Source organism: Balaenoptera borealis, assembly GCF_965194805.1.
Source record: "Balaenoptera borealis genome assembly, chromosome: 8".
Lineage (NCBI taxonomy): Eukaryota > Metazoa > Chordata > Mammalia > Artiodactyla > Balaenopteridae > Balaenoptera > Balaenoptera borealis.
This window is the reverse complement of record NC_138865.1, coordinates 2,552,801-2,570,013: the sequence shown is the minus strand read 5'-3', so window position 1 is coordinate 2,570,013 and position 17,213 is coordinate 2,552,801. Positions and strand designations below refer to the sequence as shown.

At 41.3% G+C, this 17,213-nt stretch overlaps 1 protein-coding gene across 8 annotated transcripts in view; it reads left to right on the top strand.

Moving 5' to 3' along the window:
* Positions 1-17,213, top strand: part of NEK1 (NIMA related kinase 1) — a 232,585-nt gene that overhangs the window by 69,764 nt on the left and 145,608 nt on the right. For all 8 annotated transcript variants that reach the window (XM_082402100.1, XM_082402099.1, XM_082402098.1 and 5 more), the window contains exons 10-12: positions 2,218-2,278; positions 5,180-5,331; positions 17,075-17,134. In XM_082402100.1, the coding sequence (XP_082258226.1) occupies positions 2,218-2,278; positions 5,180-5,331; positions 17,075-17,134 (273 nt within the window). The remainder of the gene's footprint in view (positions 1-2,217; positions 2,279-5,179; positions 5,332-17,074; positions 17,135-17,213) is intronic.

Here is a 17,213-nt window from a genome sequence, read left to right as displayed (position 1 = left end):
AAAACAGAGATGTGGATTTAAATGTTACATCCAGGAAAACACATTAGTAAGCAAGAAAGCCAATTAAAATTTGGCGGTTAAAGGCCACTTATATAGGACATAGCTACAGTCTCTGAAGTGTGGGTGTCTTACAAGACTCCTTTGTTATAAATAACATTTTCAAGGACAGATTTATGGTGCAGTGTACTATTGTTTTTTGGCAACTACTGGAGAAGAAAGAATGACTGCATTTAATCTCGCTGAGTTTCTTTCCCCCGCATACCAGCGGTTAGGACGTGCAGTCCCAAGGCTGAAGCACTGGAATTCAATTAGCCAGCTACAAAAGAAAATATTGAAGCCTGATATACACAAAGCCTGTAACATCTAAAGACAAAAGGGCAGATTATGGCTGTTAGCAGAGTGTTAGACACACATGCTTACTAAATACATAGTACCCCGTTGCTGTTTATGCACCATCTAGATAGATTTCACTCTTCACGAAAAACTTTTGTTCTTATGATTTTTCTGCTACATATCACTTGTTCGGTACTTTAACGACAAAGTTTATGATACTTTTTTTTAAGGCTTTAACTTTGAAACAATATGAACTTTCACTGCAGCATATGAACTATTATTTTCAGTATCACTATAATATTCTATACTGTCTTTAAATTTCTAGTCCCTGAATTCTGTCAGTGCCGTCAGCCAGGATCTGTGGGGCATAGTTCTCAGTCCAGCACATCCTGGAGATGTCTTCTTGGATGTGGCTTGATAGATCGTGGACAAGCTCTGGTCCATTAGGAATGTAGGTGCCGTCCTGTAGTGCTTTCTGTGAGGCTGAAGATGTTTTATATCTGCATGTGTAATCTCATAGCCACCAGCTTAAAATGTGGCTAGTGTGGCTGAAGAGCTGAACTTTAAATTTTATTTATTTTAAATTTTACTCCAAATGGCTACATGTTGGTAGTGGCAACTATATTGGACACCACAATATCGGAATTCCAGAATCTTCTTGGATTCCACATGTCCCATCTCTCAGTTCACATGTGCATTCACACAGGGGAAAAGACAGACTCACTCTCAAATTTAGGGCAAGGTGGAGATCATAAAGCACATCTTCCATGAAAAAAAAAACCGCACATGTTCAGAAGAGAAAACACACTCACACAGTTGGCTCTCAGTTGCCTGTGAAGCAGACTTTTCATGCAGTGGTTCTCCAACTTTAGCATACATAAAAATTACCTGGAGGACGCTGCTGAATCCCACCTCTATTTCTATTTCAGTAAATCTGAGATGGAGCCTGAGAATTGGCATATTTTATAAGTTCCTGGTGATGCTGATTCACTGATATTCTGAAGCTTTGAGAACTGCTGCTCTAGGGATCCCTGATGGGAAAGGCGACCATCTCAGCTTCTGGCTTTTTGCCTGTTGGAGTTTCTGATCCCTTCCACTGTGGGCAATCTTCCCTTCACCACCCCTCTGTTCTCTCGAAGAAAGAAAATTCACTTGCCTTTCCCTTCTTTGCCCAGTAAGAAAAAAAGCAGGCCTAAATCGACTTAGCAATTACATTGTTGCTAACATAGTTTTACATTTAAAGAGAGAAAAAATATAGTGAGTAGGGAGAGAAAGTTACTTGCAGGAAATACTAATGATTTCTGCTTCTCAAAATAAGTAGTGGAGTGTTGTAGTAATAGTAAAAGGAGATAACTTTTAAGTTATGTAAGAATATTCAAATATTTATCCAGTAATGTGTTTACAATTATATATTGATAAGATCGAAAACTCATTGGAGATGCTGAGAAAATTCAGAGTGAAGTTGAAATAACCGAGAGGTTAATCCAGGGGAGGGAAAATGAAGTGATTCTTCAGCAGTTTTGAAGTAGATGAGAGAGACGGATGCACCTCAATACAGAGGTTATTCCAGATGGAGGGCAGTGTTGTTAAATCGCCGAGACGCAGAACAGGCAGGCAATGTGCAGGGGCCTGGGGGGTGCGTTTTGTTAATTCAAGAAGAGAGCTTGTCCAGAGAAGTAATAAAAAGATATTGGTAAGACTGGGGAGAAGGTAGCGTGAGAGGAATTTGTTGAATGGATAACTTGGATTTTAGTACAGTTTATTTGGCAGCATAATTGTGACTGAAAAAGGGAAAAAATGTGTTCTGATTAATGGCTAGGTTTTTTTTTTTAATTTGTTAATTTAACATTTTTTCTAACGATTTCCCCCGTCTTTCAATTTAAGCTTATTGCAGAAGAATTTTGTCTAAAAACATTTTCCAGGTTTGGAGCACAGCCTATACCAGGTAAATGAAATTTAATATGAATCCTTTCCCCTGTTTGCCATAATCAGTATACTAATTATACTAGAGGTATTTGTAGATGTAGTAAGTTGGGGTAATCCAGAGGAAACGCATCTTTAAATTTTTTATGGTATATGGCAATATACAACACTTTCTGATGAATTCATAACAAAATTTCCACTTATTATCTGCCTTATTTAAATGAATTCTATTTTGAAATCTGTCTTATTCAAATGTTCAGCTCATATTCTGAGAACATTGTTATAAAATGCCCTAATTAACTGCAAATCTTTATGTAAAATAATTTTCTTTGAGAAATACTTAATTATGTAAAATAATTTTCTTTGAGAAATATTTAGTATTCTAGAGTATCTTAAATGTAAATCAGTGTGAAGTCAGGCACCTTAGTAAGGATAGGTTTTCTTTTAAATATGGCCAACAGCGGTGGAATATTTGTAGGGCTGTGAGTGTGGTTATATATTATGTTTATGTATGTAAGTGTATCTCTGTGAGAGAGAAATTATATTTTTTCTGCATGGAATGATTTCAGAATGGGTTTCTAAAATCAGTGGAAGTCGTTTAAGATTTGAAGATTGTGTTGTTTTTCAGACATAATGCTTTGCATGTTCTACTCCATTTTGAGTATGAACACATTAAAAAAAATAAATCCTGTAACATAAAAGCGAGTCCATACCAGCTGGACGCGGTGTGACTGTGTGCTCTCAGGGAGGCCAGCTGGCTTAGCGCTTCTTACACACCCTGGGGTTGATCCTCTGCGCCAGCCGAGACTGGCCGTCCTGGGAGATCAGATCCACTTGGAGCCAAGTTCATGAGACAGACCCAGGGCAGGGTCAGCGTGTCCCTCCTGGCGCGGAGTCACATCTTCCTCAAAAGCCTCCTTGTCACACAGGCAGGAAGGAATCCCCGTGTCAGCACGTTCTTCCCGGTGGGCGAGCCTCCCGGGAGGTAGAGCGCAAGAGCTCTGCTGTACTCTGGTGTGCGGAGCTGGGTGGAGGAGATGTGTAATGGCGAGGCACTACCTTGTGGGCCCCTCCCCTCCCCGTGGGCAGGAAGCTTCCTCCTACTGGGAGCCTCGCCTCTGAGATGAGACACCTCGGCAGCCAGACGAGTAGTCCTCCCTCTTCTCTGGGGAGTGTTTGTGCCTCTTGCCCCTTTTCTGGTACGCACAGTATTTCCTTCGTTATGTTAACATATGTAGCCAGGTTGCAGCGGTGTGACTTTGTAAATCTGTCTTCGATTGGCGCTTACAGTTGAATTTTCAAAGGGGACATTTTTTTCTCACATTTCCTAGTTCCTGTTCTGATACAGTTGGAGTATGTGTTTGGAAAAACTTACTGTACCACACTGTATCTCAGATCTTCCACACACATTAGTTGTGAATCTCTAAACTGCCAATCAAATGGCTTATATTATTTTTATTTTTGTGAGAGGTTACTAAATTATATGAACAGTATGTGTTCATTATAAAAATTAAAAAGAAGAAAATAAGAATTACCCTACTGTTAACACAGACTGTTATATTTGGTATATTTTTTTCCGTGATAGGAGATGCATAATGATTGAAAATTGGGGTTGTGTTCTATAAACAAAGGTTCGTTTCTTTTAATTCACAGTATTATATGTTGATCATTTTCTAATACAATTAAATATTCTTTGAAGAACAGAGTTTAAGGGTAGTATTTCCTCGTGAACTCCCAGGTAATTCTTTTCTCCATTCCCCTCTTAAAGGAGAAGCGTGCTTGTTGGCAGAGATTGATCACGTGGCTCTAGGACATGGTACACCCCTGGGATGGAGGGCAGGCTAAGTGAGGAGTGGGGCTGAGCAGGGGGAGGGGGTCATGGAGGAAGGGGCTCCAGGAAGGCTTTGAGCAGAGGAGACTCTTTGACCTCCTTTAGTATCTTTGATGGCCGTATGGTGTAGACTTTCTTTTTCATTACTTTAGTCTATTTTTCTTGAATTTATCATTGTTCTAAGACTGAATCTTGTCTGGGCTTCAATAAAAGTTTTATACGGAATGCTGCAGGGTTTATCCTTGTGTATACATTTTTGTGTTTCTCTGATTATTTCTTTAAAATCAATTCATGAACATTGTTCTTTTTTTTTTTCTTTTGGCCACACTGAGCGGCTTGTGGGATCTTAGTTCCCCAGCCAAGGATTGAACCCGCGCCCTTGGCAGTGAAAGCATGGAATCCTAACCACTGGACCGCCAGGGAATTCCCATGAACACTGTTCTTGACATAGATTGCTCTCTGGAAAGTTTGACCAGTTTGTATTCCTGCCAGCAGTGCATAAACATACTCATTTCATGGGACCCTTAGCTATAGAGATTCTTTTAAGTACCTGTTCTTCAGTGGGTCTGTAGGTGTAGGCATTACTCAGACTCTATATGAAGCAAATATTAAAGTGCTCATAGTGATGGAATTAATGTTTAACAGTTGCTCTTGAGGTTTATATTCTGATTTCAAAAGTAATTTCTAAGACACTGAATGTTCTTTTTAAAGTTTATTTTTAACAGCTTTATTGAGATATAATCCGCATACCATTCAGTTCACCCATTTAAAGTCAACAGGTCAGTGTTTTTTCGTATATTCACAGATACGTGCCGTCATCATCCACAGTCAGTTTCAGGGACGTGCTTGTTCTGTGTGAGAAATTTCAACAAGTTAGCTTCTTGCTTCTTTCAAAGAGTGGCTTTAGTGTGGAATAGCCCTAATGGAGGCATTGCCGTGTGGTAAGGAGGGAGTGAGACGTTTAATGAAAAGTCTCAGATTCAGTGATCTCAGTGATTGTGAACATGGACAAGGCCATCTTGAAGAATTTTGAAATTAGGGGTTTCCTATTAAGAACTCTGAAAATAATTTTTTTCTATTTTTTTCATGTAGCTAAAAGACCAGGTTCAGGACAAAGCTTGGCTTCTGTTGTGTCTGCTCAGAAAATTACAAAGCCTGCTGCTAAATATGGAGTCCCTTTAACGTATAAGAAATATGGAGATAAAAAATTACATGAAAAGAAACCACTCCAAAAACATAAACAGGTATGATGATCATGCTACAAACTGTGTATTAATAACATGCTCAGTTTGACCTTATTTTATTGTAGCTCAATTCAGTTAATCTTGATATTCATAGGATTGTTCTTATTAAGTTACTAAAGAACTTTGTTCTCTGCTTCACCAGTCTTCTAAAACTTGGGAGACTTACAGAAGTCATAAAGAAACATTAGTTAAGTAAAGTAGCTGGTGCAGTAAAAAGAAAGTAACATTATAAATGAAATCATTTTTGAATAACCTAAGCAGAGCCATTTGTCTTTGTGCCTAAAATAAGTAAATATCTGTGATAAACATCATAAAAATCTGGGGAAATTTTGAATTTAAGAATTCACGATGAGATAAATAAATCAAAATCATAGAGCTGGAGGAATATGATCATATAGTCTGTCATATTTCAGATGAAAATTAAGGCCTGTAGCATTTAGGGGTTGTGTCTAAGAACACAGAGTATTAGTTGCAGGAATTTGATATTTTTCTTCACGTCACTAGCTGTGTTCTCTGGTATGTGGAACCTGTTGGTTTGCACTGCATATGCACATGCATACATACCGGTACACACACGTGTAGTTACAAAGGTGTGCGTAATGCTGTAAGACAGACCTCCTAGTAGGGGTGGTCCGTCTCTTTGGGTAGAAGCTATGATAAAGTAGTTCAACATGATCCCTGTAAAGCAGTCTTCAAGTAAGTTGTGTAAGTCAGCATCCAGTCAGAAGACAGAAAACATAATAATTTGGTAGGGGAAAGTTTAGTGTAAGCAATTATTATCTGTTTTTAGGTAATTGACTTCTAAGGGGTAAAGAGAACCCTAAAGAATACAGGCCTAGCAGACAGACGCAGGAAGCAGGCAGTGCTCCAGGTGCAGAGGCAGGGCCCCATAGGAGAGACAGAGGCCAGAGTATCACCCCGCCTGCCCTTAAAGCCGAGACTCAGAGCCTGCTGGGTGTGGATGGAGGTGAGCCCTGGGTAGTGGAGTTCCCTGAGGTGCCAGGGCCGAGGCTGGCAGACGCGAGATGTCCGCTGGGGAGCTGATCAGACTCCTGGAACCTTCATAGGGTGAACTGCGCTGGGGGCCCATGGAGGAGCCTGCCGGGCGCTGCTGGGCTCTTCGGGCTGGGCTGGCGGCTGGGGCACCGGGTGCGGCGGGCAGCTGGCCTCGAGGCTGCCGGGGGTGCTCTGCCCGCAGGGGTGGTGTCACCGCGTGTCCTGCACCCACAGGGGCAAGAGGAAGAGAAGCCCTTTCCTTGTGCAGCGGCCCTCCCTCCAACGTGGTCTCCGGACAACGCTCACATCCTGCTGCAGGCCCGAGGTTTGCCCTGTCCAGCTCCAGGGTCACGAGCAGGACGGTGGAGGGTGACCTGCGAGCTGAGGGGCATTGTGACAGCTGGCACACCGCGTTTGTGTTTCTGTTTTTTGGTACCATGTTTATTCAGGCCTCAATGGAGCGATTCCATCATAGCCTTTAGCCCTCTTTTCTTCAGTCACCACAAGACACCCAGCGCCCCCAGCGTGCCCTCATTCGTAGTCTCTCAGCTCCCTAAGGCTCTGGTCCTCCCCCGATCCAACCCCTGAACCCTTCCACAGAGCCTCGGATAGCACATCACCAGCAAAATCCCCTGTGTTCTGACCTTGTCAAGAGTGTCTTCACCTCTTTTGCTCTAAAACCTGGCTTGTCCCTGAACACACTGTCACGCGTCTCTCTTGGGGACCGTTTTCCCTCTGGTCCCTCAGTCCTGCCGGGCCTAGAGGTGGGACGATGGAGGTGTGTCCCTCGCTTGTCATTGCCAGACTCTCCCCTGCTCCCTAAGCCACTCCGCCAGGCTTCGTGTCAGCTGCTGCGCCTCCGTGTGAGGGTCATCTTAGACACTTCCCCACACTGTCATGATTCTTGGTGACTTCAGTATCTGAGAAGATGACCCTTGCGGTAGTGCACGGCCTTGTTTTCTTGATGGTTCTCTTTCATCAGTGATAGTGTCTCCTGCCTCACCTTGGAACTCTCCCCTGTAGGCATGCCATCACATTTGTCATCAATAATAGCATCTATGTCGTAGTCTCAGTTACAAGTGCCCCACTCTCTGACCACTACTTCCTGTGTTTTCAGCTCATTCCCTGCGGACTCTGCCACCAAAACTTCTTTGTTCTGTTTGGATCCGTGGATCTTAACTAGTTCTTTCATTGTCCATCCCGTCTTCATTTTTATTTTCTTTCTCCGGCTTTAATTTCATGTTCTCTCATTGTAATAGTTTCCAGAACCTCGACTGTCTTGCCCCAGTGGAATGTGGTGGGGAAAACAGGCAGCTGTTCTAACTGGTCTCGCTTTAAATTTAAACCCCCAGCGTCAGGCAAGCACCGCGGCCGCCACCCTATTATGTTTCCACAGTCCAGTTACCCTCGCGCTTTCTAAGATGGTTATCTCCTCCTTTCTCCTTATTCTCCCCCGCAGGGTAATGACCTGCTTCCTGTCTCACTGAGAAAGCAGAAGCAAGTGGAAGGAAGCTGCCCACACTCAGCGGCACTGCTGCCAGTCGGTCCTACGTGTTTGTAAACGTCCTGCCTTTCTTCCTGTTAACTTTGGTGGTCTGTTTGGGTTTTGATCCCGAGCCGACCCAGCCGTTTGTGGACCGTCTGTTGTTAGCATTTCTGCCTACTAAAGGACTTCACCCTCTCTTCTGTATCATATCTTTCCTCTCTCCTGAATCATTCCGTTAGCAAACTAACATGTTGTATCTTCCGTCTTCTTAACAAAATCCTCCCTCCCATGTCTCCCTGGATCCAGCCCTTGCCCTGTATCTCTGCTCCTTTAACGGCAGAACTTCCCCCAGCCTTGTCTGTACATCTTCGCTTCCTTGCTTCCCCTTTCCTCTTGCTTTGTCACAGCTGTCAGGAGCGGCTCTTGGCGAGGACCTCAGGGAGCCCAGTTGGGTACGTCCAGGGGTCAGGTGTCTTCTTCCTCTGCCTCGGTTTTGGACTCCCTTGGTTACCTGCTCTTTTTAAACTTTTTATTCGCTTGAGTCCAAATATCACACTCTGCTGACCGTCCTCCTCCCTGCCTGCCTGCTCTTCTTCCCCCTGCGCAAGTTCCTCCTGCTGTCGCTGACCCCTGACGCTCAGGTGCTTCAGGACGCCGGCCGGGGCCACCTCCTTCCTGGACCGTCCTCGCTCTCTGGCAGCACCTGTAAACCGACACGTCTGCGTCTCGAGCCTGGACTCCTTTCCTGAACTCCAGACCCGTGCTGTCCTCGCATTTCTAACCGGGTGTCTGACGGGCATCCCAGCATGCGGGTGTGTAGGTCTGAACGCCAGGTCCCATGCCGTCCCCAGGCTCATCGTTCTTGTCTTGCCTCACGCTCCTGAAGTCCGCTGACGCCCCATCACCGTCACATCCTGTCCACCGCCTGCAGAATCTGTTCTGTTCGCAGTCTGACTGCTGCTCACCGCTCTGTCAAACACTGGTCCAGGCCACCCCGCCCTCCCCGGCCTGGCCTCACTGCGCTCAGACCGGCGTCCTGCGTCTGTCCGCACACGGCAGCCTCAGTGCTGCTCTGATGGTGAAGGGTGATCCTTGCCCTTTCCTGCTCAAGAGGTGCCAGCAGCCTTTCTCCCGCTCAGAGAAGGTGCCCTTGTTACCTCCGCAAGTCTCATCTCTGCTCCCTCCTTGCTAGTCTCCGTCCAGCAGCGCTCGTGAAACCTTGCTGTCCTCGGACATGCCGAGCACTCACCTGCAGGAGAGCACTTGCACTTGCTCCTCTCTTCTCCTGGAGGACTGTCTCTCTCTCTTGCATAGTTTTCTTCCTTCCTTCCTTCCGGGCTGTGCTCGCAACTCTATGGATAGAAGCGCCATCCACCCTTCTGGCCCACCCCCACAGCTCCGTCTGCTTTTTCCTCCGCTGTTTTTCTTGCATGTGCTTGTTTCCAGCCTCCTCCGTGGAGGTGTGAATCTGTGAGAGCAGGGGTGATGTTGTTCACTGGTGCCTGAACCCGTGGGGCCCCCAGTAAACACTGACTGGATAAGTGAGTGAGGAGTGGATTAGAGAGCACTAACTTAGAGTTTGTCAAGTCACTCAAGTGTTAATTCTTTAAAAGAATGAATAACACCCAAAAGTTGTTAGTAAAACTCTGTGCAGAAGCCATTTTGTTACCGTTCTTAGCAAATTGATAACTATTAGAAAAACAAAACCAAGAGAGAAAAATGATAATGACCAACTCCTGAGCACACTGGGATGTGTCTGTAATCCGTAAGGTCACAGGAGGAAAAAAAATAGACTCAATAGCTATTTTCTTTAGTTAGAAAGACAAGTAGTCTGCTGAGATTATTATCGATAGTTGTACTGAAGAGACTAAAAATTAAGATGATCCCTTTAACTTTCTCTTGTAACCCAAATACATACTTGGGTGGACTTGTAGAAGGTCATTTGTCTTACCTCTGGGCCAAGTGTTCACCTGACCAAGTGGAGAGATCAGAGCGCTTGGTGAGGCTGGACTGAAGATGTAGCAGGTGGTCCTCGCCCTTGGGCGGGATCGTAGCCAAGTGTTTATTCTTTCGCATGGCTGGTCAAATCAGACAGTATGTTGGTGTTCTTAATGTTTCCCTCATTTTCAGTTAGCATGTATTCAGTACGCAAGAGCAGCACGCTGTGGTATTCTCAGGTTCCAGTTAATAATGTCCTGAATCGCAGATACCATCCCATCAAATAGTCGGTGACAGGTACGTGATTCAGGCGATAGCTATAAGAGTTCTGGAGTTCAGGCAAGGTTGTTGCCCTGAAGTTTTTAGGCATTTGGCATGATCTTCTAGACCAGACCAATGAGAACTAAATAATAATTAGCACATGAAATAATCATGCAGCTTATTTAAACAACATTTCACGACAGATTTCTTTGCACAACAGTGTGAATGTACTTAATGCCACATAATTGTACACTAAAAAATGGTTAAAATCGTAAAGTTTTTTTAGTTAAAGTATAGTTGATCTATCATATTGTGTTAGTTTCAGGTGTACAGCATAGTGATTCAGTATATTGGGGGGGAAGATTATATTCCATTATAGGTTATTACAAGATATTGGATATTAATTTCCTGTGCTATACAGTAAATCCGTGGTGCTTATCTGTTTTATATATAGTAGTTTTTATTTGTTAATCCTGTACTCCTAATTTGTCCCTCTCCCTTTTGGTAACCATGAGTTTGTTTTCTGTGTCTGTGAGTCTATTTCTGTTTTACATATACATTCATTTGTATTATATTTTAGATTCCACATATAAGTGATATCCTATAGTATTTGTCTTTGTCTGACTTATTTCACTTAGCATAATAATCTCTAGGTCCATCCATGTTGCTGCAAATGGCAAATTTCATTCTTTTTTATGGCTGAATAGTATTCCATTGTATATATGTACCACATCTTCTTAAGCCAGTCGTCTGTTGATGGGCACTTGGGTTGTTTCCATGTCTTGGCTATTGTGAATAGTGCTGCAGTGAACATTGGGGTGCATGTTTCTTTTCGAATTAGAGTTTCTGGTTTTTCTGGATATATACCCAGGAGTGGGGTTGCTGGATCATATGGTAGCTTTATTTTTAGTTTTTTAAGGAACTTCCATACTGTTTTCTAAAATGGTAAATTTTATATGTGTTTTACCACGATGAAAACAAATTAGAAAAAATTTGAGGTAAATAAAAACTAAATAAAAATAAGAGAAACGACACATGCGTGAAGTTTTTCAAACCTAACAATGAAAAGAATTAAAGGAAAAAAACTAAATATCTAAATTATTTTAAATGTGATTTTTTTAAATAAGTTTTTTTTTTTGGTTTTTATGTGACTCATATATTTTTTTAAAGATGTATTTTGTCCCCAGAAAATCTGAAGCATCTTTTAGATTCAAATTCGTAATGCCTCTTGGAATTTTAAATTTAACATTCTATCAAGCTTGAAAAGGAGAAGTTTATAAGGAAAACCATAACCCCTTACTGATAGTGCCTGTCTCTTTTTTTAAAAAATTTTTTGGCTGCACTGGGTCTTAGTTGCTGCGCGGGCTTTCTCTAGTTGCGGGGAGCAGGGGCTACTCTTGGTTGCGGTGTGCGGGCTTCTCACTGCAGTGGCTCCTCGTTGTGGAGCACGGGCTCTAGGCGTATGGGCTTCAGTAGTTGTGGTGCACGGGCTCAGTAGTTGTGGCTCACAGGCTCTAGAACACAGGCTCAGTAGTTGTGGTACATGGGCTCAGTAGTTGTGGCTCACGGGCTCTAGAATGCAGGCTCAGTAGTTGTGGCGCATGGGCTTAGTTGCTCCGTGGCATGTGAGATCTTCCCAGACCAGGGATTGAACTCGTATCCCCTGCATTGGCAGGCGGATTCTTAACCACTGCACCACCAGGGAAGTCCTGTCTGTCTCTTTTTAACTGCAGAAAATTAAGCTAATACACATTAAGTTTTTATTACTCAGCATATCATAAAAATATCTGCATGTCATAAAAACCTTCTTTGCTCCAGTTCCTATTAATAATCACAGCTGTTTTCTAAAAGGCTTCAGTTAAAACAAAGGAGTGGTTATGAAGCCACCAGAGGGAGCTCCGTGAATGTGTTTCAGTATTTTGGTTCTGACTTTAGCAAAGAAACAAAACAACACTTTTCTTTTAGTATGGATGTTTTATGTTACCATATTTTTCTCTTCTGTGTAGAAATAGTGTTCTGAAAATACTTGTGTGATCTCAGAGGAACAGCTTGGCATTTTTATTTCACAAATATTTGAGTATCTTATATGTGAGGCAATCTGGAGGACCAAAACATGAATATAACTCTTGCTTTCATGTGACTTACCCAAGAGTACGTAGGTGTCTTAGTTAAACATTCTCTTGTTGCACACGGTTGTGTAATCTGGTTTAAAGCTGGTCATGTTTAGTGAGATGCTGTATCACTCACGTTAATATTTTTAAGTTGTTGGGTGTCGTGGTTCACAAATGTGGAGACCAGTGCTAGACCTGCTACATACGGGTTCACCTGTGGAACTTGTCAAAATGTAGAACGCAAGGCTCTGTGTCCAGAAATTATAATTCAGCAACTCTTGGGGATATGTGTTTTTTGAAAATAGCTTTATCAGGATATAACTCACATACTGTACAACTCATCCCTTTAAAGTTTGGAATTAAATGGTTTCTAATGAATTTGCAAGAGTTGTGCAACCATCCCCACAATCGACTTTAGAACATTTTCATTGCCTCCCCACAAAATCCTTTTCCCATTAGCATTCACTCCCCGTTCTTCCCCAACCCTTAGCCCTGGGCAGCTGCTAATCTTCTTTTGTCTCTGTATAGATTTGCTTGTGCTGGACATTTCATGTAAATGGAGTCATACAGTACGTGGTCTTTTGTGACTGGCTTCTTTTGCTTAGTATAGTGTTTTCAAGGTTGTAGCATGTATCCATGTTGTAGCATGTTTCAGTACTTCATTCCTGTTTATTGGCAAGTAATACTCTTTTGTATGGAAGGAATATGTATTTTTACAAAGCTCCTGGGTAGCATTCCCCACTAGTTTAAATTCTATATATATATATATATAAAACATACTTTGAAATTTAACTTTGTGATTGTAATGCGATAAAAAACATTATATACAACTGTTTTTTCCTTGTACTTCAGTAATAGTGCCCCCAGAACGCTCTCTTGACTATTTTAAAAGAGGGGGTTGCTATCTATTAGTGGTGGCCAAACCATTTAGTGGGTGAAGAGCAGGGACTTTTTTTTAAAGTAATAGAACGGAAAGTAACAGACTCAGCTACACATAGTAAAAGTATTTTATGGAACTTGGGTGTGTGTGTGTGTGTGTGTGTGTGTGTGTGTGTGTGTATCTTAATTGGGCCTGGATGTGAAATATATTTCTTAGTGTGGGTTGCTTTTACAAAAAGTTTGAAAGCTACTCTTCTTTAAATATTTCAGTATTACTGTCATCTCACTAACCCTAATGTCTTTTCTGGAGTGAGGTGGTGAGATACATGGTTCAGCTTAAGTGAAAGTTGAATTGAAATAACTAGCCAGCGTTAGGTTAGGAGTTAGAATCTAGTAATACAGTGAGGAGGAGATGGGATGGTTCCGGGAACCTACTGCTTGGGTCATTTTGTCAGGGAGTGAACTTGCTATTTAGTTAGTCATGGTGTGAGGTTTTGTTTTGTTTTTTTTTGGGGGGGGGGCGCTGCACCGCGCGGCTTGCGAGATGTTAGTTCCCCGACCAGGGATCGAACCCATGCCCCCTGCAGTGGAAGTGCCGAGTCTTAACCACTGGACTTGCCAGGGAAGTCCCTGGTACAAGACTTAATACCACTTATCACATTGGTGATGTAGCTTTGAGTTAAAACATGCTGTATCAATAAAATGGATTTGGTTTATGATGGTCATTTAATTAAAATGCCAAAACACAGTATAAGAGAATCATTATTCTCATTTTAACAGTTTATCAACCCATTTGATGATGTTACATATTCTAAATATTATCATTTTATTGTGCTCAAATTAAATAATGTATTCATTAAAATAAGTTAGTTGCATTTCCTAAGGAAGAAATTATGTTTAAATTATGTATCATGTTGCTTTCTAAAGTAAGCAGAAACTTTAAATATCTTTTTGAATTTTTTTTTTTTAGTGAAAGGAAACTTTTGGTGCCTTTCTAGTTCTTTTTTATGTGTTGTGAGCTATATAATATCTTAACAGTAATATATTTCTGGAATTAATTATATTAATTTCATATTGATGGTGGGTCATATTTATTTTGTAATATTCTGAATTTGCATTTAGAATTTTAGTGCTTATCCGTTATGGTCATTTTACAAAATTTAGGAAGTTGAAGCAATAAGTGGTATATGAGAGTAATTTCATAACATTGACTTTTGCCAAAATACAGCTGCTATTGAAATGGAATTTTTAGTGGAGACACTTTAATGATATAATCAAATGCTGAATTATTTTAATAATAATGTAAATGACCACTGAAATATTTTTTTTTAAAGTAGCATTTGCTTTCGAGTTGAAACCCAACATAGGTAAATAATTTTGTACAGTGTTTCTTTTTATATTCATTTTTTCCTAAGGTAGCTGAAAAATTTAAAATTGGTTCATGATAAATAACTAGAGTTTCCTGTAAATACTTTTAATCTTTTTTGGTATATAGAATTGTATTTTGAACGGTTTGAAAAACTGATCATACAGTAGGCTTAACATTGCTCACAAAATTAAGTAGCTAGCCCAGGATAAAAAAAGAAAGAAATCCATGGGTCAGTTATACTTAGGAGCACACATGCAGAAATCCTAAAAGAAGTTTTTCAAAAACTCAAATCATTTATCAAAAGAATGATTTAAGAATTATTAAATAGGACACATTTCGGGATGCAAGGATGGTTCAACAGTAGGAAACTGGTTAATTTCACTTCATTAGTAAGTTGAGAAAATCATACATAAATGATCTCAGTAGATAGTGAAAGTTCAGTAGAATTTAACACTTTAAAAAAAAAAAAACTTCTTTGGTTGTATACATTAAACATGTACAACTTTTTGTATGTCCATCGTACCTCAATAAAATGGTTTTTAAAAAAGATCCAGTGACCTCCCTGGTGGCGCAGTGGTTAAGAATACACCTCTCAATGCAGGAGACACAGGTTTCAGCCCTGGTCCAGGAAGATCCCACATGCTGTGGAGCAACTAAGCCCATGTGCCACAACTACTGAGCCTGCGCTCTAGAGCGCATGCACCACAACTACTGAACCCACATGCCACAACCACTGAAGCCCGCGTGCCTAGAGCCCGTGCTCCACAAGAGGAGAAGCCACCTCAAGGAGAAGCCCGTGCACCGCAACGACGAGTAGCTCCTGCTCGCCTCAACTAAAGAAAGCCCGTGCGCAGCAACGAAGACCCAACGCAGCCATAAATAAATATATAAATAAATTTTAAAAATCCAAATTTCTTTCATTCAAGAAATAGAGGGGAAAGTTCTTAACATGACACAGTTATATATTCTAGAAACCCATGTCAGGCATTATACATAATACTGAAAAATTGGAAGCATTTACATTAAAGTTAGGAGCAAAACAAGGATGTTTGCAATGATTGCTATTGTTTAATGTTATTCCAAAGCCTAGCTAATGTAATTAAAAAGAGAAAGAAATAAGAAACATAAATACTGGGAGAGAAGAGAAAACAGACATTTACAGATGATATGATTCCCTATGTGGAAAATCCTAGTGAAGCAGCAGAACACTATTAATGAATTCAGTAAAGTGGCCTGATAGAAGTTCAGCATGCAAAAATGAATAATCAGAAAAGGAAATGGAGAGACATAGTGACAGACTCCCTCAAATACTTTATTTTATTTTATTTTTTTTGAATTTTATTTATTTTATTTATTTTTAAAGGTGTAGGCTTATTTATTTATTTATTTTTGGTTGTGTTGGGTCTTTGTTTCTATGCGAGGGCTTTCTCTAGTTGCAGCAAGTGGGGGCCACTCTTCATCATGGTGTGCGGGCCTCTCACTATCGCGGCCTCTCTTGTTGCGGAGCACAGGCTCCAGACGTGCAGGCTCAGTAATTGTGGCTCACGGGCCTAGTTGCTCTGCGGCATGTGGGATCTTCCCAGACCAGGGCTCGAACCCGCGTCCCCTGCATTGGCAGGCAGATTCTCAACCACTGCGCCACCAAGGAAGCCCTTATTTTATTTTTATACAGCAGGTTCTTATTAGTTATCTATTTTATACATATTAGTGTATATATGTCAATCCCAATCTCCCAATTCTCAAATACTTTAGAATAGACCTGCTGAGAAAAGTGCAAGATAACTATGCAAGAAAGGAATCAAGATCAATGGAGTATTACTTATCAATGAAGAAAACAAATGCAGATACAAATAATAACATGGATGATTCTGAAAACAATGTTGAGCAACAGAAGTGAGATACAAAGGAATATATATTGTGTAATTCCATTAATATACAACTCAGAACACAGCAAACTAAACTGTATTGCTTAGGAAGGCATACATAATTGGCAAAGCCATAAAGACAAGCAGGATAGAGATTAGTAAAGTCAGGATGGTGGCTGCCTCGCTGGTGGAGGGCTTCTGCGTGTTGGCAGTATTCTGTGCCTTGACCTCGGTGGTAGTTACTGGCTGTTTCCTTTATTTTTGCTAACCTCTGTGTATGTCCTTTATCTGCTTTTTTATAGGTGACTTTATTTTTATTTATTTAAAAAAATTTTTTTAATTAATTAATTTTATTTATTTATTTTTGGCTGCATTGTGTCTTCATTGCTGTGCGTGGGCTTTCTCTGATTGCTGCGTGTGGGCTTTCTCTAATCGCTGTGAGCGGGGGCTACTCTTTGTTGCGGTGTGCAGGCTTCTCATTGTGGTGGCTTCTCTTGTTGCGGAGCACAGGCTCTAGGCGCGTTGGCTTCAATAGTTGTGGCACGCGGGCTCAGTAGCTGTGGCTTGCGGGCTCTAGAGCACAGGCTCAGTAGTTGTGGTGCACGGGCTTAGTTTCTCCGCGGGCATGTGGGATCTTCCTGGACCAGGGATCGAACCCATGTCCCCTGCATTGGCAGGCAGATTCTTAACCACTGCACCACCAGGGAAGCCCCAGGGATAGTATATTTTGAAAGACAGTTATGGCAGTATTGGCTTTACATTTTTTCCTGTTTTAAATTTCCATGCATTTGAATTTTTCAAAATCCTTATCTAATTTGTAGTTTTACTTTTTGTCCAGGCCCATCAAAGTCCAGTGAAGAAAGTGAATCCTGGAGAAGAAAGGAGGAAACTGTTTGAGGTATAAAGACATCTGTCTGCTTATTTTAAAGCTTTGTAAAAATAATTATAAAAAAAGAAACAAATCTTATAAAACCTCC